Consider the following 21,480-nt stretch of genomic DNA (forward strand, 5'->3'; position numbering starts at 1 on the left):
AGCCGGAGTTCTTTGAACGCAGATTTCTTGCCGGGACATATGGTACAATACAATCGTCAAGATAGGCAGGAGCTTGACCGTGTAGTATTTTATACGTAAGTAGTAAAACCTTAAAGTCGCATCTTAGGTGCACAGGAAGCCAGTGCAAGTGAGCCAGTATAGGCGTAATATGATCAAACTTTCTTGTTTTTGTCAAAAGTCTAGCAGCCGCATTTTGTACCAACTGTAATCTTTTAATGCTAGACATAGGGAGGCCTGAAAATAAAACGTTACAGTAATCGAGACGAGATGTAACGAACGCATGGATAATGATCTCAGCATCGCTTGTGGACAAAATGGAACGAATTTTAGCGATATTACGGAGATGAAAGAAGGCCGTTTTAGTAACACTCTTAATGTGTGACTCAAACGAGAGAGTTGGGTGGAAGATAATACCCAGATTCTTTACCGAGTCGCCTTGTTTAATTGTTTGGTTGTCAAATGTTAAGGTGGTATTATTAAATAGATGTTGGTGTTGAGCAGGACCGATAATCAGCATTTCCGTTTTCTTAGCGTTGAGTTGCAAAAAGTTAGCGGACATCCATTGTTTAATTTCATTAAGACACGCCTCCAGCTGACTACAATCCGGCGTGTTGGTCAGCTTTAGGGGCATGTAGAGTTGGGTGTCATCAGCATAACAGTGAAAGCTAACACCGTACTTGCGTATGATGTCACCTAGCGGCAGCATGTAAATACTAAAGAGTGCAGGGCCAAGAACTGAACCCTGGGGAACTCCGCACGTTACCTTAACATAGTCCGAGGTCACATTGTTATGGGAGACACACTGCATCCTGTCAGTAAGATAAGAGTTAAACCAAGACAAGGCTAAGTCTGACATCCCAATACGCGTTTTGATACGCTCTAATAAAATATTATGATCAACAGTATCGAAAGCGGCGCTAAGATCAAGAAGCAGCAACATAGATGACGCATCAGAATCCATCGTTAGCAATAGATCATTAGTCATTTTTGCGAGGGCTGTCTCCGTAGAGTGATTTGCCCTGAAACCGGATTGAAAAGGTTCACAGAGATTGTTAGTCACTAAGTGTTCATTTAGCTGCTGTGCGACAATTTTTTCGAGAATTTTCGAGATAAACGGAAGGTGGGACACCGGCCGGTAGTTCACCATGAGGTCAGGATCGAGGTTAGGTCTTTTGAGTAGAGGATGAATAACCGCTTTTTTGAATGCTAGAGGAACAGTGCCGGAGGAAAGTGATAGGTTTATAATATTTAACACTGATGGACCTAATAAAACAAAAAGCTCCTTGATAAGTTTCCCAGGAATTGGGTCAAGTAAACATGTTGTTTGTTTTGTCCCATTTACACATTTTAACAATTCCTCCAATGTTATTTCATCAAAGAGAGAGAAACTATTTTGGAGGGCAATGTCCGTCGTATATACAGTCATATTTGTGTTAATAGAACCCAGTTGTAGCTGAGATGCATTGTCTTTAATCTCTTTTCTAATGACTTCAATTTTCTTATTAAAGAAATTCATAAAGTCATCTGCTGAGTGGGTGGAGCTACTGGGAGGAGTCCCTTGTTGGGTTAGCGATGCTACTGTACTAAACAAAAATTTAGGATCATTTTTGTTGAGGTGGATGAGATTTGAGTAATATTTAGCTTTAGCTGAGGTAAGCATGCGTTTATAAGTTATTAAACTATCACTCCATGCTTGATGGAAAACCTCAAGTTTAGTCGCACGCCATTTGCGTTCCAGCTTTCTACATGATAATTTCTGGGCTTTAGTTTCTTCTGTAAACCATGGGGTACGCCTTTTAGGGGCCCTTTTTAGCTTTAGCGGTGCTACAATATCAATGGTGTCGCGCAGGGCGTCGTTAAAGCTGTTAGTGAGGTTATCAATAGAGCCCACATAATTTGGGAATGGCGCCATTACTGAAGGCAGTAGGTCAGTAAGAGTCGTCGTTGTGGCAGTATTAATGTTGCGGCTGCTATAGTAGTTATTATTATTATTATTAGTTTGTTGACAATGAGTCAGAACTTCGAATTTTATAAGGTAATGATCGGACATTACTTTAGTGTACGGGAGTATCGTAACTTTAGAGGTGGTGACACCCCTGACAAGCACTAGATCTATCGTATTACCGTTGCGATGCGTGGGTTCATTTATTATTTGTGTAAGACCACAGCTATCAATTATAGTCTGGAGCGCCACGCATGGAGGGTCCGATGGGGTATTCATATGGATGTTAAAGTCTCCCATTATGATTATATTGTCGGCGTGCGTCACTAGATCAGCAACGAACTCTGAAAATTCATTGATAAAGTCCGAATAGGGCCCAGGGGGGCGGTAGATGACAGCCAGGTGGAGAGGCAGCGGTGTGACAAACCTCACAGTAAGCACCTCAAACGAGTTATATTTATTATTTAGGTCCGAGGTAAGGCTAAAGTTTTTGTTGTATATTAGTGCAACACCCCCACCCCTTTTAATGGGGCGGGCAATATGCGTTCCCGCATAGCCAGGAGGAGACGCCTCACCCAGCGCAAAAAATTCGTCTGGTTTGAGCCAGGTCTCGGCTAGACCAACGACATCAAGATTGTTGTCTCTAATGACTTCATTAACTAATAACGTTTTGGAAGACAATGACCTTATGTTTAAAAAGCCCATATTATAGGTAGTGGGCTGTTTTGAGGAGTTTTTGTTGAAAGTATCCGTAGTAGCAATATTAATAATGTTACGTTTATTATGCATAGTGCACTTTAAATAATTTCGACCATATCTAGGAATTGATATGACAGGAATTTTTAGATTGTTTGCCACCTCAGTAAAATGCATGTCCACCTCTGACGCAGAAAAAACATTATGTGAGTTGTATATTATTCTAGAAGAATTGCTATGTGTGCAGGGATTATCCAGCCTGGCGCTGGCTAGTTTTAGCTTAACAGACTCCTTATTAGCGCTTCTTTGTGGATTAGCATTTAGCTTTTTCGTTAGCCCCGCTAACAACAAAGCATTTAGCTTTGTTGTTAGCCCCGCCCGACACCCCCGCTTCTGCTTCCGAGCGCATCGCTTACGTCTCTTTCGTTGGCGGTCTCCGCTGGTAGTCGACGCCGCTGCTTCAAAGGCCACTGCTGGATGTAGCTCGCGAAGAATTCCCAAGCTAGCGAGTAGGTCCACCGTACACGCATCTTTCAGCCCAAAATGGCCCGATCTCTCCACATCCAGAATCGTAAGTCGGTCGTAAGTGATCACGGAGTGAACACGCTGTGAGCCAGCCATGAAATTGACTGAATTGAGGGGTATTTTTGCCAAATCGGTCTACACTTCCAGGAGCGCTCGCACGAAGCCGCTGCTCTGAAGCGCAGCCATCTTGGAAGCCTAAAATACCACAAAGGAGACCCCCGGACTGTTGAAGAACTTAAGCTGTACATCAAGCAAGAATGGGAAAGAATTCCACCTGAAAAGCTTCAAAAATGTGTCTCCTCAGTTCCCAAACATTTACTGAGTGTTGTTAAAAGGAAAGGCCATGTAACACAGTGGTGAAAATGCCCCTGTGACAACTTGTTGTGCCATTAAATTCTAAGTTAAGGATTATTTGAAGTTTCTCAGTTGGAACATTAAATATCTTGTCTTTGCAGTCTATTCAATTGAATATAAGTTGAAAAGGATTTACAAATCATTATATCCTGTTTTTATTTAGCATTTACACAACGTGAAAATTTCCCTGGTTTTGGGTTTTGTACTTCTGCCATTTGTCTTACCCGAGTGTCGCATGAAGCCTTCCAAAAAGTGGAGTGATTGTGGCTGTTAGCAAACCTCCAAAGTTCTGGTCTAATGAAGACAGACATGCTTGTGGTGACGGGCGTTCATGGCTTGCCGGAGGAAAGGGCGAAAAGACGAAGAGTTTTGAGAAACCACACGATGGGTTTTGGTAATTCCATCCTTTGTGTCTGGCCCAATCAATATTCAGCAATGAGGGACCTGACTAATTGCTGGCGCCAAGAGAGTAGAAGGTTTTGCTCCGTGGTTTGAAGATAATTTGAAAACCTTTTGATGGACTTAGGCAAGCGAGTATCAGGCTGTCACTCACAGGCTGACAGACCTTGTTCCCACCTGTGTTAAATGGAGCAATTTAGCCGCCTCCTTTGCTTCTAATGTGTAAATGAAAGTGTTAACCTCAACCACCAGTTTGCTGGGTACATCCAGAGTGGAGTGGGGGAGTGGAGCTCTAACAGTGGAATATTTGCATGGTTCAGTTTACCGTCTGCTCCGTGTCGACCTGGTAATTACAGCGACTGCTAATGCACTTCATGATCGGAATGAAGAGTGGAATTTGTGTTGGCTGTGATTACCCGTTAGGCAGGCGCACCTGGAGGAGACATCGATTGGGGGATGAAGAAGCAGTCGGGCTGCGGAATGTAATCGAAGAGCTGTCATTTGGAGTTTCCTATCCTCAGGAGAAAGTGAAGAATAACTGTTTGTGCTTGATCTCAATATAAGGCTTGAAGTAAAAGAAAATATATATATATTTTTTTGTTATAGTTTTGGTTACCGTATTTTTCGGAGTATAAGTCGCTCCGGAGTATAAGTCGCACCGGCCGAAAATGCATAATAAAGAAGGAAAAAAACATATATAAGTCGCACTGGAGTATAAGTCGCTTTTTTGGGGGAAATGTATTTGATAAAAGCCAACACCAAGAATAGACATTTGAAAGGCAATTTAAAATAAATCAAGAATAGTGAACAACAGGCTGAATAAGTGTACGTTATATGAGGCATAAATAACCAACTGAGAAGGTGCCTGGTATGTTAACGTAACATATTATGGTAAGAGTCATTCAAATAACTATAACATATAGAACATGCTATACGTTTACCAAACAATCTGTCACTCCTAATCGCTAAATCCCATGAAATCTTATACGTCTAGTCTCTTACGTGAATGAGATTAAGGCTGCAGCTAACGATTATTTTTCTATCGATTAATCTATAGATAATTTTTTTCGATTAATCGGTTAATCTATAGGTTATTTTTTTCGATTAATCTATAGATTATTTTTCCTTTTACCGATTATTTTTTTATTCAAAATGAAGATGAAAAAAATAAATGTAGGCCAGTTTTTTCAAAAGGCATGGCTTTTATTTACAAAAAAAAAGAAGTATGGCCACTCAGTCAACATTGACAACAACATGACTAAATATTCTGTAACAATGTAAACATTTAAAACTTTTAACCTTTAACAAAATTAAAAGTAGCTTATTTGCTTTTTAATGTGCAAATATAAAAGTCAACATCCAGTGCAAATCTTAATATTCTGCAATAGCATAAGCATTTCAAAAGTAAAAGTATTGCTTATTTTGCTTTAAAATGTGCAAAAATAAAGATAAACATCCAATACAAAAAGTGTAAAACGAAATATTCTGTAACAACAGTGTAAACATTTCAACAAAAGTGAAAGTATTGCTTATTTGCTAAAATGTGCAAAAATAAAGATAAACATCCAATACAAAAAAGTGCCAATCTAAATATTCTGGAGCACTGTAAACATTAAGTATTGCTTTTAAAATGTGCAAAATAAACATCCAGTCCAACACAGTACACAATAACCAATTCTACTCATTCCAGTGAGTGACCAACAGTTGTAATGAAGAAAGGTTAGCATGTCTACATGCTCTGCTTCTTTTCATGTTTACAATATTCCCAGCAGCTGAAAATAGGCGCTCAGAAGGGGTCGATGTGGCTGGAACTGAGAGGTAATTAGCCTTCACCTCAAGCCAGGACTGCGAGTGAGCTGAGCTGCAGTTGAAGTTTCTAGAAGGTCAACGGGCTCATAGTGATGTTACTAGTAGTTGACTGGGAGGTGTTTATTATCATTTGGGGAGAGTCCACTGCCTGATGCTCACCTGCTAAACACCTATCTGACTACATGCGCTCTGAATACACACTGCTGATTGGCTGATAATGCTTCGTGTGTACCAATCAGATGGTTGTGTGGGTGGGACAATGCTGCGTGTGTACCAATCAGATGGTTGTGTGGGTGGGACAATGCTGCGTGCTGAGACAGAGTCAGAAGGAGCGAAGCAGTTTGTTAAGACTTTAGCAGCTAAAGTTAGCTTTAGCTTAGAAACTCGTTCGGTACACCCCCGTACCGAACCGAAAGCCCCGTACCGAAACGGTTCAATACAAAACACGTACCGTTACACCCCTAGCAGATACAAATGACACATTCATGTTTTTGTGTAATGATGACAACGTATGCTCACGCGGACGATTGACTAGTTGATGGTTTTCTTTTCAAATGCTCGTTCATAGCCGTTGTGCTGCTATGATAGGCCATTTCCGCTCGACACAGTGTGCATACAACAACATTATTAGGCCGTTTATTGAAATACTCCCACACTTTTGACCACTTTTGGCGTGATTTTTCCCCCTCGCTCGCACCGTCTGCTTTGATCGTCTGCTTTGCGCTTCGCCATGACGGTAGCGTGACGTAAATATGCGACGCGTCGACGCACAAAAACGGCGTCGACGTATTTACGTAACCGATGACGTCGACTACGTCGACGCGTCGTTTCAGCCTTAAATGAGATAAATAATATTATTTGATATTTTACGCTAATGTGTTAATAATTTCACACATAAGTCGCTCCTGAGTATAAACTATGAAAAAACTGCGACTTATAGTCCGAAAAATACGGTATATTTAAAATGGAATTGATTTTTTAGTTATGTTGTAAGCACAAAGCCAAACAAAATCCAATTGTTCTTAAAAATTGACGCACTTTAGACCAGGGGTCAGCAAAACCAAAACGTTGAAAGAGCCATATTGGACCACAAATATAAAAAACAAATCTGTCTGGAGCCGCAAAAAATTAAAAGCCATATTTAAGTGTTTAAATGAAGGCAACATATGACGTAAGTGTCTATATTAGCCTACTATCACAATGACTTTAAAAGTCTTATGTAAGTGTTATAATGAAGACAACACATGATGTAAGTGTCTATATTAGCTATAACAGCCTACTATCAAAATTACTTTAAAAGTCTTATATAAGTGTTATAATGAAGACAACACATGGCGTAAGTGTCTATATTAGCCTTTTTTAAAGTCATTTTGATACTGGCTAATATAGCTAATATAGACACATCATGTGTCGCCTTCATTATAACACTTATATAAGACTTTTAAAGTCATTTTGATAGTAGGCTTATATAGACACTTACTTCATGTGTTGTCTTCATTATAACACTTATATAAGGCTTTTAAAGTCATTTTGATAGTAGGCTAATATAGCTATAAAGACACTTACATCATGTGTTGCCTTCATTATAACACTTATATAAGACTTTTGAAGTCATTTTGATAGTAGGCTAATATAGCTAATATAGACACTTACATCATGTGTTGTCTTCATAATAATACTCATATAAGACTTTTATAGTCATTTTGATAGTAGGCTAGTATAACTATTATAGACACTTACATTATGTGTTGCCTTCATTATATGAGAAGTGAATTATATTTATATAGCGCTTTTTCTCTAGTGACTCAAAGCGCTTTACTAAATGAAACCCAATATCTAAGTTACATTTAAACCAGTGTGGGTGTCACTGGGAGCAGGTGGGTACAGTGTCTTGCCCAAGGGCACGACGGCAGTGACTGGGATGGCGGAAGCGGGGATCGAACCCAGAACCCTCAAGTTGCTGGCACGGCCACTCTACCAACCGAGCTATAACACTTATATAAGACTTAGATTTTTTGCTGCTACAGACAGATTTTTTTTTTTTGTATTTTCGATCCAGTATGGCTCTTTCAACATTATGTGTTTCACAAAACTTCCATCTCTTGAAACTTTTGCACATTTCCTGACTCAGCATTCAACTTTTTTTTTTTTATATCTAACTCTAATTTTTAACAGTTGAAAATGTAGTTAAAATATGCTTTTGTGTCAGTAAAAAAAGTGTTGTTTTATGACGGTGATTGGTGACACTTAATGACTGAATGAAGTGCTATTCTACATTTTACAACTCCTGTATAAAAAAAAAGGAGTAGATCTTCTCCCGATACTCCTCGACTGCAGAGTCTTCTGAGACTTGTTGCCACCGACTGACAATGGAGGGCCGCACAAAAGTGTGATAAAGGACAAGTTGATGGCTACATTGGTGGCATGTTCAATGCAACACTGCAGCTCCTTAGCTGTGAGACGCTGGAGGGCGTTTTGCGTCCAGTCAGCACTTTGTGGCGTGGTCCTTTAGTGCGGCGTGTTGACTGCGAGCAAACAAAGACACGACCACCTTGGAGCCTGACTCCTTTTTGCACTGTTCAACATGCAGAGGCAGAAGAACACCTGCAGAAAGACGAGGCCTGCAGCAGAAAAGAACTAACGAGCTGACCTAGAAAAGAACATTTCCGTATTCGTCTGTTGAATGGGAAATGTTTTTGTTTTTTTAGCCGATTAAAAATCAGCTGTCATCGTTTGTGTTCCGAAGTTCATTGGAGTTTTCAGACAAGGAGGCGGGTCTTGGGATTTGTCTGAAGGTTAAGTCGTGTGCAGAAAGCGCCGTCCAGAGACGGAAGATTGGCGAAAGCCAAACATAAAAGTCTGGGGCCGTACTTATCAAGCTTCTTAGAGTGCCATTTTACACTTAAGTCCTGAGAATTTGCGAAATTTAGTCCTACTCTCAAACTTAAGAATAAAAGCTTTTTATCAACGTTCTTAAGTCTAAGAATCACTCCTACTCTCCACGATATTTAAGAGACCTTCAGAGGTGTCTTAAGTGGTTAGGAGTTGCCAGCAGGGGATGGCACTGAGGCGAGAGAGACGTGCGCGAACATTCAGGGAGCGGAACGATGTTCTGGATTTGTTTGATGACGAGCAGCTGATCAAACGGTATCGTTTAGACAGAGCGGGTATTATTTTTGTCACAGATTTAATACTTTTCGATTCCATGTTGATTTCTGCATGTGTCTGCAGTGGGCTAGTATATATAGAGCCACCCACACCAGTTTCAAATGAGTTGCCTAATTAATGAATTGGAAAGAAAATGTTATGACAGTAGCGTATGTGTGTGGCCGTGAGGTGAGTGATGTCAGTGAGTGTGTGGGCGACAGAAGAGAGGGAGCGGTAGCGTGAGTGCCGGCGGGGACTAGTTTGTTTTGTATTATTTTGTAGTTTATTGTCAAAATATACACTCCCATTGTCCACTTAAATATTTCCAAGATATTTCTTTATTCTTAGACAACGGATTCCCTTCCGTGATTGGTCATTTCTATGGACACAGAAATGACGTCACCTAAAATTCCATTTACGGCACATAGTAATGTCGTAATTCAGCTCTGAGTGTGACACTTAAGATTCAGTCCTACACTTGCTGAAAGTGTGAGTAAGACGCTTGATAACTAACTTTTAAGTGCAGCTTTCAGCGAAGAATTTATTTACTCTTAAGTCAACTCTTAGGAGTAATTCTGAGAAGCTTGATAAGTACGGCCCCTGATCTCTGGAGTGTATTTCTGCCATGATGCTGTTTGTCTGTGGTCTCCACTGGACTGCAGCTGCAGGGATTAGGAGGCATATCTGGCATTCATGTGCAGTACCTGCTGTGTTTAGGGATGATCCCTGTCACCTTTCAACCGCTACCTGGTAATCAATATCCGTCTTCTTGTCCGTCTACTGATAACTGATGCCTTGTTTTCCTACAATTACAACTGGAGATGTCCGATCATGGCTTTTTTGCCGATATCTGATATTCCGATATTGTCTATCTCTTAATTACCGATTCCGATATCAACCGATACCAATGTATACAGTCGTGGAATTAAAGGCCTACTGAAAGCCACTACTACCGACCACGCAGTCTGATAGTTTATATATCAATGATGAAATCTTAACATTGCAACACATGCCAATATGGCCGGGTTAACTTATAAAGTGCAATTTTAAATTTCCCGGGAAATATCCGGCTGAAAACGTCTCGATATGATGACGTTTGCGCGTGACGTCACGGATTGTGCGGAAGTATTGGGACACCATTGTGTCCCAATACAAACAGCGTCTGTTTTCATCGCAAAATTCCACAGTATTCTGGACATCTGTGTTGGTGAATCTTTTGCAATTTGTTTAATGAACAATGGAGACTGCAAAGAAGAAAGCTGTAGGTGGGATCGGTGTATTAGCAGCTGGCTGCAGCAACACAACCAGGAGGACTTTGAGTTGGATAGCAGACGTGCTATCCGATGCTAGCCGCCGACCGCACCGATGATGAAGTCCTCCGTCGCGCCGTCGATCGCTGGAACGCAGGTGAGCACGTGTGGGGATGAGCAGATGAGGGCTGGCATAGGTGGAGAGATAATGTTTTTAGCATAGCTCTGTGAGGTCCCGTAGCTAAGTTAGCTTTAATGGCGTCGTTAGCAGCAGCATAGCTAGGCTTCGCTAGGCGGGACAGCATTAACCGCGTGGTTACAGGTCCAGGGTTTAGTTCGGTGTCTCCTGATAGTAGAAGTAATAATAGTATTGTTGATCTTCGGTCTATCCTTCCAGTCAGGGGCTTATTTTTTCTGTTTCTATCTGCAGTTAAGCACGATGCTATCACGTTAGCTCCGTAGCTAAAATGTTTCGCCGATGTATTGTCGTGGAGATAAAAGTCACTGTGAATGTCCATTTCGCGTTCTTCACTCTCATTTTCAAGAGGATATAGTATCCGAGGTGGTTTAAAATACAAATCCGTGATCCACAATAGAAAAAGGAGAGAGTGTGGAATCCAATGAGCCCTTTTACCTAAGTTACGGTCAGAGCGAAAAAAGATACATCCTGCACTGCACTCTAGTCCTTCACTGTCACTTTCCTCATCCACAAATCTTTCATCCTCGCTCAAATTAATGGCGTAATCGTCGCTTTCTCGGTCCGAATCGCTCTCGTTGCTGGTGGGAATGATTGTAAACAATGTGCAGATGTGAGGCGCTCCACAACCTGTGACGTCACGCTACTTCCGGTACAGGCAAGGCTTTTTTATCAGTGACCAAAAGTTGCGAACTTTATCGTCGATGTTCTCTACTAAATCCTTTCAGCAAAAATATGGCAATATCGCGAAATGATCAAGTATGACACATAGAATGGATCTGCTATCCCCGTTTAAATAAGAACATTTCATTTCAGTAGGCCTTTAACACATTATTATGCCTAATTTTGTTGTGATGCCCCGCTGGATGCATTAAACAATGTAACAAGGTTTTCCAAAATAAATCAACTCAACTTATGGAAAAAAATGCCAACATGGCACTGCCTTATTTATTATTGAAGTCACAAAGTGCATGATTTTTTTTAACATGCCTCAAAACAGCAGCTTGGAATTTGGGACATGCTCATGAGGAGGTTGAGTTGGGCGGGATCGGAGGGGGTGGTAGGGGATAGCGGGGGGTGTATATTGTAGCGTCCCGGAAGAGTTGGTGCTGCAAGGGGTTCTGGGTATTTGTTCTGTTGTGTTACGGTGCGGATGTTCTCCCGACATGTGTTTGTCATTCTTGTTTGGTGTGAGTTCACAGTGTGGCGCATATTTGTAAAAGTGTTAAAGTTGTTTATACGGCCACCCTCAGTGTGACCTGTATGGCTGTTGACCACTTGTGTGTGTGAAAAGCTGTAGATATTATGTGATTGGGCCGGCACGCAAAGGCAGTGCCTTTAAGGTTTATTGGCGCTCTGTACTTCTCCCTACGTCCGTGTACACAGCGGTGTTTTAAAAAGTCATACATTTTACTTGTTGAAACCGATACCGATAATTTCCGATATTACATATTAAAGCATTTATCGGCCGATAATATCGGAGTGCCGATATTATCGGACATCTCTATACTCTCTATATCATGGGTTTGTCTCAGTGCGATATAGAAAATGACTATATGGTGATATTGGAGTATACGTCCTCACGCAGTTGCATTTAGCTGCGGGCATTACACTCCTCCTTGTCTCTCCTTCTCACAGAGACATAAAACAAGCGCACCTTCTTACATACGTCACACGTGCAACGTCACACACTCGCGGAGCAGAGAGGTAGCGGCATGGGTACTGTTAGCTGTGGTGCTAGCGGTAATACGAGAGAGAGAAAGATGCGAACCTGGTAACAAATGAAGAATAATTAATTCCCAAGAAAAACAGCAGAGGGTCCATGTTCTGGCGGTGGTTTGGCTTCAAGCGGGAATATGTTGAACAGACAAGCGTAATATGTCAAGTATGCGGCAAAAGCGTTGCTACAAAAAGTAGCATTACTGCTAATTTGTAGCATCATTTGATAAATCGCCCGCTAGAGAATGAAGAGTGCTTGCTGATGTCAACATCTCTGTTCGGTGCTTTTTGACGATGTTTAATTAATGTTGGGTTCCGACGTTGATTTGACGATTTGAAATGTGGTCATTTCCCAACCAATATTCTACAACACAAATACAACGTTGAAACAACATGCTTTTTGACGACGTTTATTCAATGTCAGGTTGTGACGTTGATTTGACTATGGAAACTTGGTCATTTCCCAACCAACAACATGGATCCAACGTTGGACATCAGCGTACAAATACAACTATTCTGCAACACTGTTTCAAAGTCAGTTTTAAAGGACATGTACGTATAATCAACGTTGTATCAATGTCTAGTGCCCGCTGGGAAAAGTACCAAAGTTGTTGCATATCTCTGAACGTTTCTGAACCTGTGATATAATAACTATAAAATGTACCGTAGTAAAGCGTCAGTTTTGTGGTGAGAGAGATGAATCCATTGTAAGTCAAACGGGAAAAATAAGAAAGTTGTTTCTGCTTGTTAGTTGGACTCTTTTCTGTTTCATGCAGAATGTTAGGATTAGACTCAATTTGCATTCTTGAGCTGGGGGAACAATTCCATTGTGACTGAAAGACATCTGCATTTTTATACGGATTTGTTTTTGCCGCACATAAGCCATTCCTCTACAAAATGACATGCAACAAGGTTGTGTTGCCTTTGCATAATCTTGCAGTGTAAAGAACTTGGATTTAATAGGATGATAAGGGCACGGGTGTATATTAAGTACACCATCGTCTAGTAACATGTACCAGTGTGTCTCTTCACTTCATGTCCCAGCAGGCACAAGACGTTGATACAACGTTGATTATGTCCTTTAAAACTGACTTTGAAACAACGTTGCAAAATATTTGTATTTATAAATTGAGACAACGTTGCTGTCTAATGTTGGATCTACGTCACAACCTCACATTGAATAAACGTCGTCAAAAAGCATGTTGTTTCAACTAGGGCTGGGCAATATATCGATATGCGCGATATATCGCGGGTTTGTCTCTGTGCGATATAGAAATGGACTATATGGTGATATTGGAGTATACGTTCTCACGCAGTTGCTTTTAGCTGCGGGCATTACACTCCAGGCTCTTCTCGCTCTTTCCTGTCTCTCCTTCTCACAGACAGCAAGCGCAGCTTCTACATACTGTACGTCACATACTGTCACGACATACGTCACATACTGTCACGACATACGTCACATACTGTCACGACATACGTCACATACTGTCACGACATACGTCACATACTGTCACGACATACGTCACATACTGTCACGACATACGTCACATACTGTCACGACATACGTCACATACTGTCACGACATACGTCACATACTGTCACGACATACGTCACATACTGTCACGACATACGTCACATACTGTCACGACATACGTCACATACTGTCACGACATACGTCACATACTGTCACGACATACGTCACATACTGTCACGACATACGTCACATACTGTCACGACATACGTCACATACTGTCACGACATACGTCACATACTGTCACGACATACGTCACATACTGTCACGACATACGTCACATACTGTCACCACATACGTCACATACTGTCACGACATACGTCACATACTGTCACGACATACGTCACATACTGTCACGACATACGTCACATACTGTCACGACATACGTCACATACTGTCACGACATACGTCACATACTGTCACCACATACGTCACATACTGTCACGACATACGTCACATACTGTCACGACATACGTCACATACTGTCACGACATGCGTCACATACTGTCACGACATACGTCACATACTGTCACCACATACGTCACATACTGTCACGACATACGTCACATACTGTCACCACATACGTCACATACTGTCACGACATACGTCACATACTGTCACGACATACGTCACATACTGTCACGACATACGTCACATACTGTCACGACATACGTCACATACTGTCACGACATACGTCACATACTGTCACGACATACGTCACATACTGTCACCACATACGTCACATACTGTCACCACATACGTCACATACTGTCACCACATACGTCACATACTGTCACCACATACGTCACATACTGTCACCACATACGTCACATACTGTCACGACATACGTCACATACTGTCACGACATACGTCACATACTGTCACGACATACGTCACATACTGTCACGACATGCGTCACATACTGTCACGACATACGTCACATACTGTCACGACATACGTCACATACAGTCACGACATGCGTCACATACTGTCACGACATGCGTCACATACTGTCACGACATACGTCACATACTGTCACCACATACGTCACATACTGTCACGACATACGTCACATACTGTCACGACATACGTCACATACTGTCACCACATACGTCACATACTGTCACCACATACGTCACATACTGTCACCACATACGTCACATACTGTCACGACATACGTCACATACTGTCACCACATACGTCACATACTGTCACGACATACGTCACATACTGTCACCACATACGTCACATACTGTCACGACATACGTCACATACTGTCACGACATACGTCACATACTGTCACCACATACGTCACATACTGTCACCACATACGTCACATACTGTCACGACATACGTCACATACTGTCACGACATACGTCACATACTGTCACGACATACGTCACATACTGTCACGACATACGTCACATACGTATACGCCCTTGCGCAGCAAAGAGGTAGCAGCATGGCTAACGTTAGCTGTGGTGCTGGTGGTAATACGGGCGAAAGAAGTTGCGAATCTGGTAACAAATGAAGGAATAATGAATTCCCCCAAAAACAGCAGGGGGTCCATCGTCTGGCGGTGGTTTGGCTTCAAGTGGGAATATGTCGAACAGACAACCGATATTTGTCAAGTGTGGGGCGAAAGCGTTGCTATAAAAAGTAGCATTACTGCTAATATGTAGCATCATTTGAAAAGTCCCCTGCTAGAGAATGAAGAGTGCTTACTCCGCATGTCAACATCTCCGTTCTGTGCCACACCCACACCATCGAAATGCAGACAAACATTTCCATATCAACACCGTATGAAAAAAATAGTGATTTTTTTTTAGTTGTGATTTCCTTCTCTGCATGAAAGTTTAAAAGTAGCATATATTAATGCAGTATGAAGACGAATGTTTTAATGTAGACACATAGAATCATCATACTGCTGTGATTATATGCATCAAGTGTTCATTCAAGGCTAAGGCAAAATATCCAGATATATATCGTGTATCGCGATATAGCCTTAAAATATCGCGATATTAAAAAAAGGCCATATCGCCCAGCCCTAGTTTCAACGTTGTATTTGTGTTGTAGAATACTGGTTGGGAAATGACCAAATTTCTAAGGGTCAAATCAACATCACAACCCAACATTGATTAAACGTTGTCAAAAAGCATGTTGTTTCAATGTTGTATTTGTGTTGTAGAATATTGGTTGCGAAATGACCAAAATACAATGGTCAAATCAACGTCACAACCTGACATTGAATAAATGTTGTTTCAACGTTGTATTTGTGTTGTAGAATATTGGTTGGGAAATGACCAAAATTCAATGGTCAACTCAACATCACAACCTGACATTGAATAAATGTTGTTTCAACGTTGTAGAATACTGGTTGGGAAATGACCAAATTTCAATGGTCAAATCAACGTTAGAACCTGATATTGATTAAACATTGTCAAAAAGCATGTTGTTTCAACGTTGTATTTGTGTTGTCGAATATTGGTTGCGAAATGACCAAAATACAATGGTCAAATCAACGTCACAACCTGACATTGAATAAATGTTGTTTCAACGTTGTATTTGTGTTGTAGAATATTGGTTGCGAAATGACCAAAATTCAATGGTCAACTCAACGTCACAACCTGACATTGAATAAATGTTGTTTCAACGTTGTAGAATACTGGTTGGGAAATGACCAAATTTCAATGGTCAAATCAACGTTAGAACCTGATATTGATTAAACATTGTCAAAAAGCATGTTGTTTCAACGTTGTATTTGTGTTGTCGAATACTGGTTGGGAAATGACCAAATTTCAATGGTCAAATCAACGTTAGAACCTGATATTGATTAAACATTGTCAAAAAGCATGTTGTTTCAACGTTGTATTTGTGTTGTCGAATACTGGTTGGGAAATGACCTAAATGCAATGGTCAAATCAACGTTAGAACGCGATATTGATTAAACATTGTCAAAAAGCATGTTTAAATGTTGTATTTGTGTTGTAGAATTTTGGTTGGGAAATGACTAAAATTCAATGGTCAAATCAGAGTCAGAACCCAACATTGATTAAACGTTTTCAAAAAGCATGTTGTTTCAATGTTGTATTTGTGTTGTCGAATATTGGTCGGGAAATGACAAATTCAATGGTCAAATCAACGTTAGAACCTGATATTGATTAAACGTTGTCAAAAAGCATGTTTCAATGTTGTATTTGTGTTGTAGAATATTAGTTGGGAAATGACCAAATTTCAATGGTCAAATAAACGTCAGAACTCAACATTGATTAAACGTCGTCAAAAAGCATGTTGTTTCAACGTTAGGGTTGAGTTGTAAAATTTTGGTTGGAAAATGACCAAAATTCAATGGTCAAATCAACGTCAGAACCCAACATTGAATAAACGTTGTCAAAAAGCATGTTTGAGTTGCTCAACGTCAGGACCTAATTTAACAAGTTCTCAACCTTGTTTCAACATGTTGTGCCTGCTGGGTGTGCTTCCTACCAGTCCTCTTCTTCTGTATCTTACATGTCGGCCTCTCTCCTTTGAACACAGCCTATTATCAGCTCTTCAGCGCTGAAGTGGATGACAACGCTGCGTCGCTCCCTGACTGTGGATTTGGTTTGTGTTGCAGACCGTCAGGCCCAGAGAGGGCTGGCAGGTGTACAGCTCGGCCCAGGATGCAGACGGCCGCTGCATCTGCACGGTGGTGGCGCCAGAGCAAAGTTTGTGCTCCAGAGATGCCAAAAGCAGGCAGCTCCGCCATCTTCTCGAGCAGGTAATCAACCAAGCGTTTGGTAACAGTGGTTAAAGACTAGTCTGATGTCACATCCTAGGTGCAGAACATGTCTCAGTCCATTGAGGTGCTGAACCTGCGGACCCAGAGGGACTTGCAGTACGTGATGAAGATGGAGAACCACATGAAGGGTCTGAGGACCAAATTCAGGCAGATTGAGGACGACAAGAAATCTGTCATGGCCAGAAACTTCCAGGTTTGCATTGTTTTGTTTTCCCTGCTGTGACGTACGGAAGTATGTGGACAGAGTTAGTTCGGATGATTGGGATTCTGATCAGTATTGTCCGATTTTCATGAAAAAGTGTGTGATCGCCATTGCCGATTAATCCCATTTCCTTAAATCCCTTGATTGAAAAGTGGCTAGCAGCTATTTATGGGCCTCCATACACAGTGTGGAGCCACTCCCCTAAAATGGTAACAATCACCTCCATGATAGTAAATAAACTGGATTATTATCACTGGAGCATGCAGCCAAATATGTGTCACAGCGGGAGAAAGCCGGGAGCCGAAATGCTAATAGCTAAGCTAACCGCTAAATTGGCTTTAAACACTAAGAACAAAGTATTTAGTGAACTTTAGGAAGTGTAGAAGAACCAGCGTTACAGATGGAAGTAAGCAGTTTTTAACAGGAAATTACCAAGTAGATTAAAAAGAGTTGAGAGAGAAGATAATTGAACTTAGTGAAGAATGCAATTAGATTCTTATCAAGTTGGAACTCAATGCACATATTCTAGCTAAGAAATTATTTGTATATATATAACATATGTATGTACATATATACATACATAATATATCCTACTCAGTGGTCTAGTGGTTAGAGTGTCCGCTCTGAGATGGGTAGGTTGTGAGTTCAAACCCCGGCCGAGTCATACCACAGACTATAAAAATGGGACCCATTACCTCCCTGCTTGGCACTCAGCATCAAGGGTTGGAATTGGGGGTTGAATCACAAAACTGATTCCCGGGTGCGGCACCGCTGCTGCCCACTGCTCCCCTCACCTCCCAGGAGGTGAACAAGGGGATGGGTCAAATGCAGAAGACAAATTTCACCACACCTAGTGTGTGTGTGACAATCATTGGTACTTTAACTTAACTTTAATATATATATATGTGGTTGTGAAGTGAATTATATTTATATAACTATTTTCTCTAGTGACTCAAAGCGCTTTACATAGTGAAACCCAATATCTAAGTTACATTTAAACTAGTGTGGGTGGCACTGGGAGCAGGTGGGTAAAGTGTCTTGCCCAAGGACACAAGGGCAGTGACTAGGATGGCGAAAGCGGGAATCGAACCTGGAACCTTCAAGTGTTTCATGATTCCTTGTGCAAGCCCGTTCATGGGTGAGGCTTTGGTTCGAACAAATGCAAATGAATAACTGCGGTTTTGATGTTTGGTGTTTTGACTGACATTAACAAGGTTTCCATAGATTTGATCTGATTTTGAATTGTGGGTTGTGTATAATCATGGATCCTGGAAATGGAAACATGATGCTTTGGAAATGTTAATAGTCAAAAGTAACACATTCAATTGGTGACACAATTAAAGGTCAAATGGAACCCTCACAGGCTGAATTGTCAGAAATGACTGAAAATCAGTCACAGAGATGGAAAAACAGGTGGACACAGATCAAACATCTGATGTTGAAAAACAATCCCAGGACGTAAAAAAACGCACAGTGAAAATGACACCAAAAGCCCTAATGGAGAGCATTGAAACACTTCATAAGGAGAAAAGATCCAAATTAAACAAGGCAAGCAACATGCAGAAACATATCATGGAGATGATGGAAAATGAAGCGGACAAAATGGAAGTGCAATCTTTTATTTCACCAAATATCTCAATGTTATAAAGAAAACTGCAAGTGCACACAAATACCTCCTACCAATTCTACCTACTGAGGACCAAATCAAACACGACATATGGTACAAAGCCAAATTAATAAATGTACATGAATTTATTGAGCATGTTAACACCTGGACAAAAACACCAACCCTGGAAAATATTGAGGATCTGGAAAACTAAATCAATCCAAATGACAGCATCTCTAATATTATAAGTCACAAATCACATGGGAGTCACAGTAGATTCTAGTAGATCAAGAACCTCCTCAGCTCGCAGACAGGCAGAAGCCGAAAGGGCTGCTGCCCTCGCTGGCCGCTCTGCAGCTCTAAAAGAAAAACATGCATTGGAAGAGGAGGAGGAGGAAAATATAAAAATGAAATTGGAAGAGGAGGAGTCACAGATCAAAAAGAAATTGGAAGAGGAGAGGGAAAGAATCAGAAAGAAAAAGGAAATGATGGACCTGGATGCTCAATTGGCAGCTGCTGATGCGGAATTGGCCGTTTTTAAAAGCTCCCAGCCTTCATGCTCCCTCACATGCAGCATCTGATGGCATGAACTCCTACTTAAAGAAAACCAAGGAACCACCAGTCACTCTCAACCCCCAGGCTAAAGACTATCAACCCCCCACACAGCAGCAGTCAAGCCAAGCTTCACCACCACCTCCACCACAGTCTATACACCATCCATCTATACAACAACAAATAACAGCGTGGCAACTACAATATAGGACATCACCTCCCATTCAAACACCCACATTTTGGCAAGAGCACCAGTCCATGCTTTCACACCCTAAACCCATTCAGGTACAACCGCAACCACCACCTTCTTTACCAAAACAGCAGCAGGTCTCTTGGAATACAGTGCAGGACCATAGGACTCCCCTGTACAGCAATCAAGGCAAACTAACATTTCCCCTCCAACTAAGGGCACCCCTACTGTATGTGGTTAATTGCACAGGCAAAATGAGATTACCATCCATCCATCCATCTTCTTCCGCTTATCCGAGGTCGGGTCGCGGGGGCAGCAGCCTAAGCAGGGAAGCCCAGACTTCCCTCTCCCCAGCCACTTCGTCCAGCTCCTCCTGGGGGATCCCGAGGCATTCCCAGGCCAGCCGGGAGACATAGTCTTTCCAACGTGTCCTGGGTCTTCCCCGTGGCCTCCTACTGGTCGGACGTGCCCTAAACACCTCCCTATGGAGGCGCTCGGGTGGCATCCTGACCAGATGCCCGAACCACCTCATCTGGCTCCTCTCCATGTGGAGGAGCAGCGGCTTTACTTTGAGCTCCCCCCGGATGGCAGAGCTTCTCACCCTATCTCTAAGGGAGAGCCCCGCCACCCGGCGGAGGAAACTCATTTCAGCCGCTTGCACCCGTGATCTTGTCCTTTCGGTCATAACCTAAAGCTCATGACCATAGGTGAGGATGGGAACGTAGATCGACCGGTAAATTGAGAGCTTTGCCTTCCGGCTCAGCTCCTTCTTCACCACAACGGATCGATAAAGCGTCCGCATTACTGTAGACGCCGCACCGATCCGCCTGTCGATCTCACGATCCACTCTTCCCTCACTCGTGAACAAGACTCCGAGGTACTTGAACTCCTCCACTTGGGGCAAGGTCTCCTCCGCAACCCAGAGATGGCACTCCACCCTTTTCCGGGCGAGAACCATGGACTCGGACTTGGAGGTGCTGATTCTCATCCCAGTCGCTTTACACTCAGCTGCGAACCGATCCAGTGAGAGCTGAAGATCCTGGCCAGATGAAGCCATCAGGACCACATCATCTGCAAAAAGCAGAGACCTAATCCTGCAGCCACCAAACCAGATCCCCTCAATGCCCTGACTGCGCCGAGAAATTCTGTCCATAAAAGTTATAAACAGAATCGGTGACAAAGGGCAGCCTTGGCGGAGTCCAACCCTCACTGGAAACGTGTACGACTTACTGCCGGCCATGCGGACCAAGCTCTGGCACTGATCGTACAGGGAGCGGACCGCCACAATCAGACAGTCCGATACCCCATACTCTCTGAGCACTCCCCACAGGACTTCCCGAGGGACACGGTCAAATGCCTTCTCCAAGTCCACAAAACACAGTTTTGTGGACTTGGAGCAAGCAAACTCCCATGCACCCTCAAGGACCCTGCCGAGAGTATAGAGTATGAGAGTGAGATTGCAACATTGCAAATGTCGTTGCAAACCTCTCGTCTACTCCCACCAAGGGAGATTCCCTATTTTGATGGTAATCCATTACTCTACAAAACATTTGTCAGGGC

The 21,480-nt window shown here is 42.1% G+C and overlaps 1 protein-coding gene across 3 annotated transcripts in view; it reads left to right on the forward strand.

Annotated features, from left to right (window-relative positions):
- The window catches only part of LOC133630252 (noelin-3-like), a 46,201-nt gene that overhangs the window by 12,467 nt on the left and 12,254 nt on the right, over positions 1–21,480 (forward strand). For 2 of the 3 annotated variants that reach the window (XM_062021722.1, XM_062021724.1), the window contains 2 exons: positions 17,206–17,349; positions 17,408–17,563. In XM_062021722.1, coding sequence (XP_061877706.1) covers positions 17,417–17,563 — 147 coding nt within the window. In that variant the 5' untranslated portion in view covers positions 17,206–17,349; positions 17,408–17,416. Of the gene's footprint in view, positions 1–17,205; positions 17,564–21,480 lie in introns of all 3 variants that reach the window. The other variant, XM_062021723.1, reaches the window with a different exon arrangement.

This window comes from Entelurus aequoreus, linkage group LG15 (assembly GCF_033978785.1).
Source record: "Entelurus aequoreus isolate RoL-2023_Sb linkage group LG15, RoL_Eaeq_v1.1, whole genome shotgun sequence".
NCBI lineage: Eukaryota > Metazoa > Chordata > Actinopteri > Syngnathiformes > Syngnathidae > Entelurus > Entelurus aequoreus.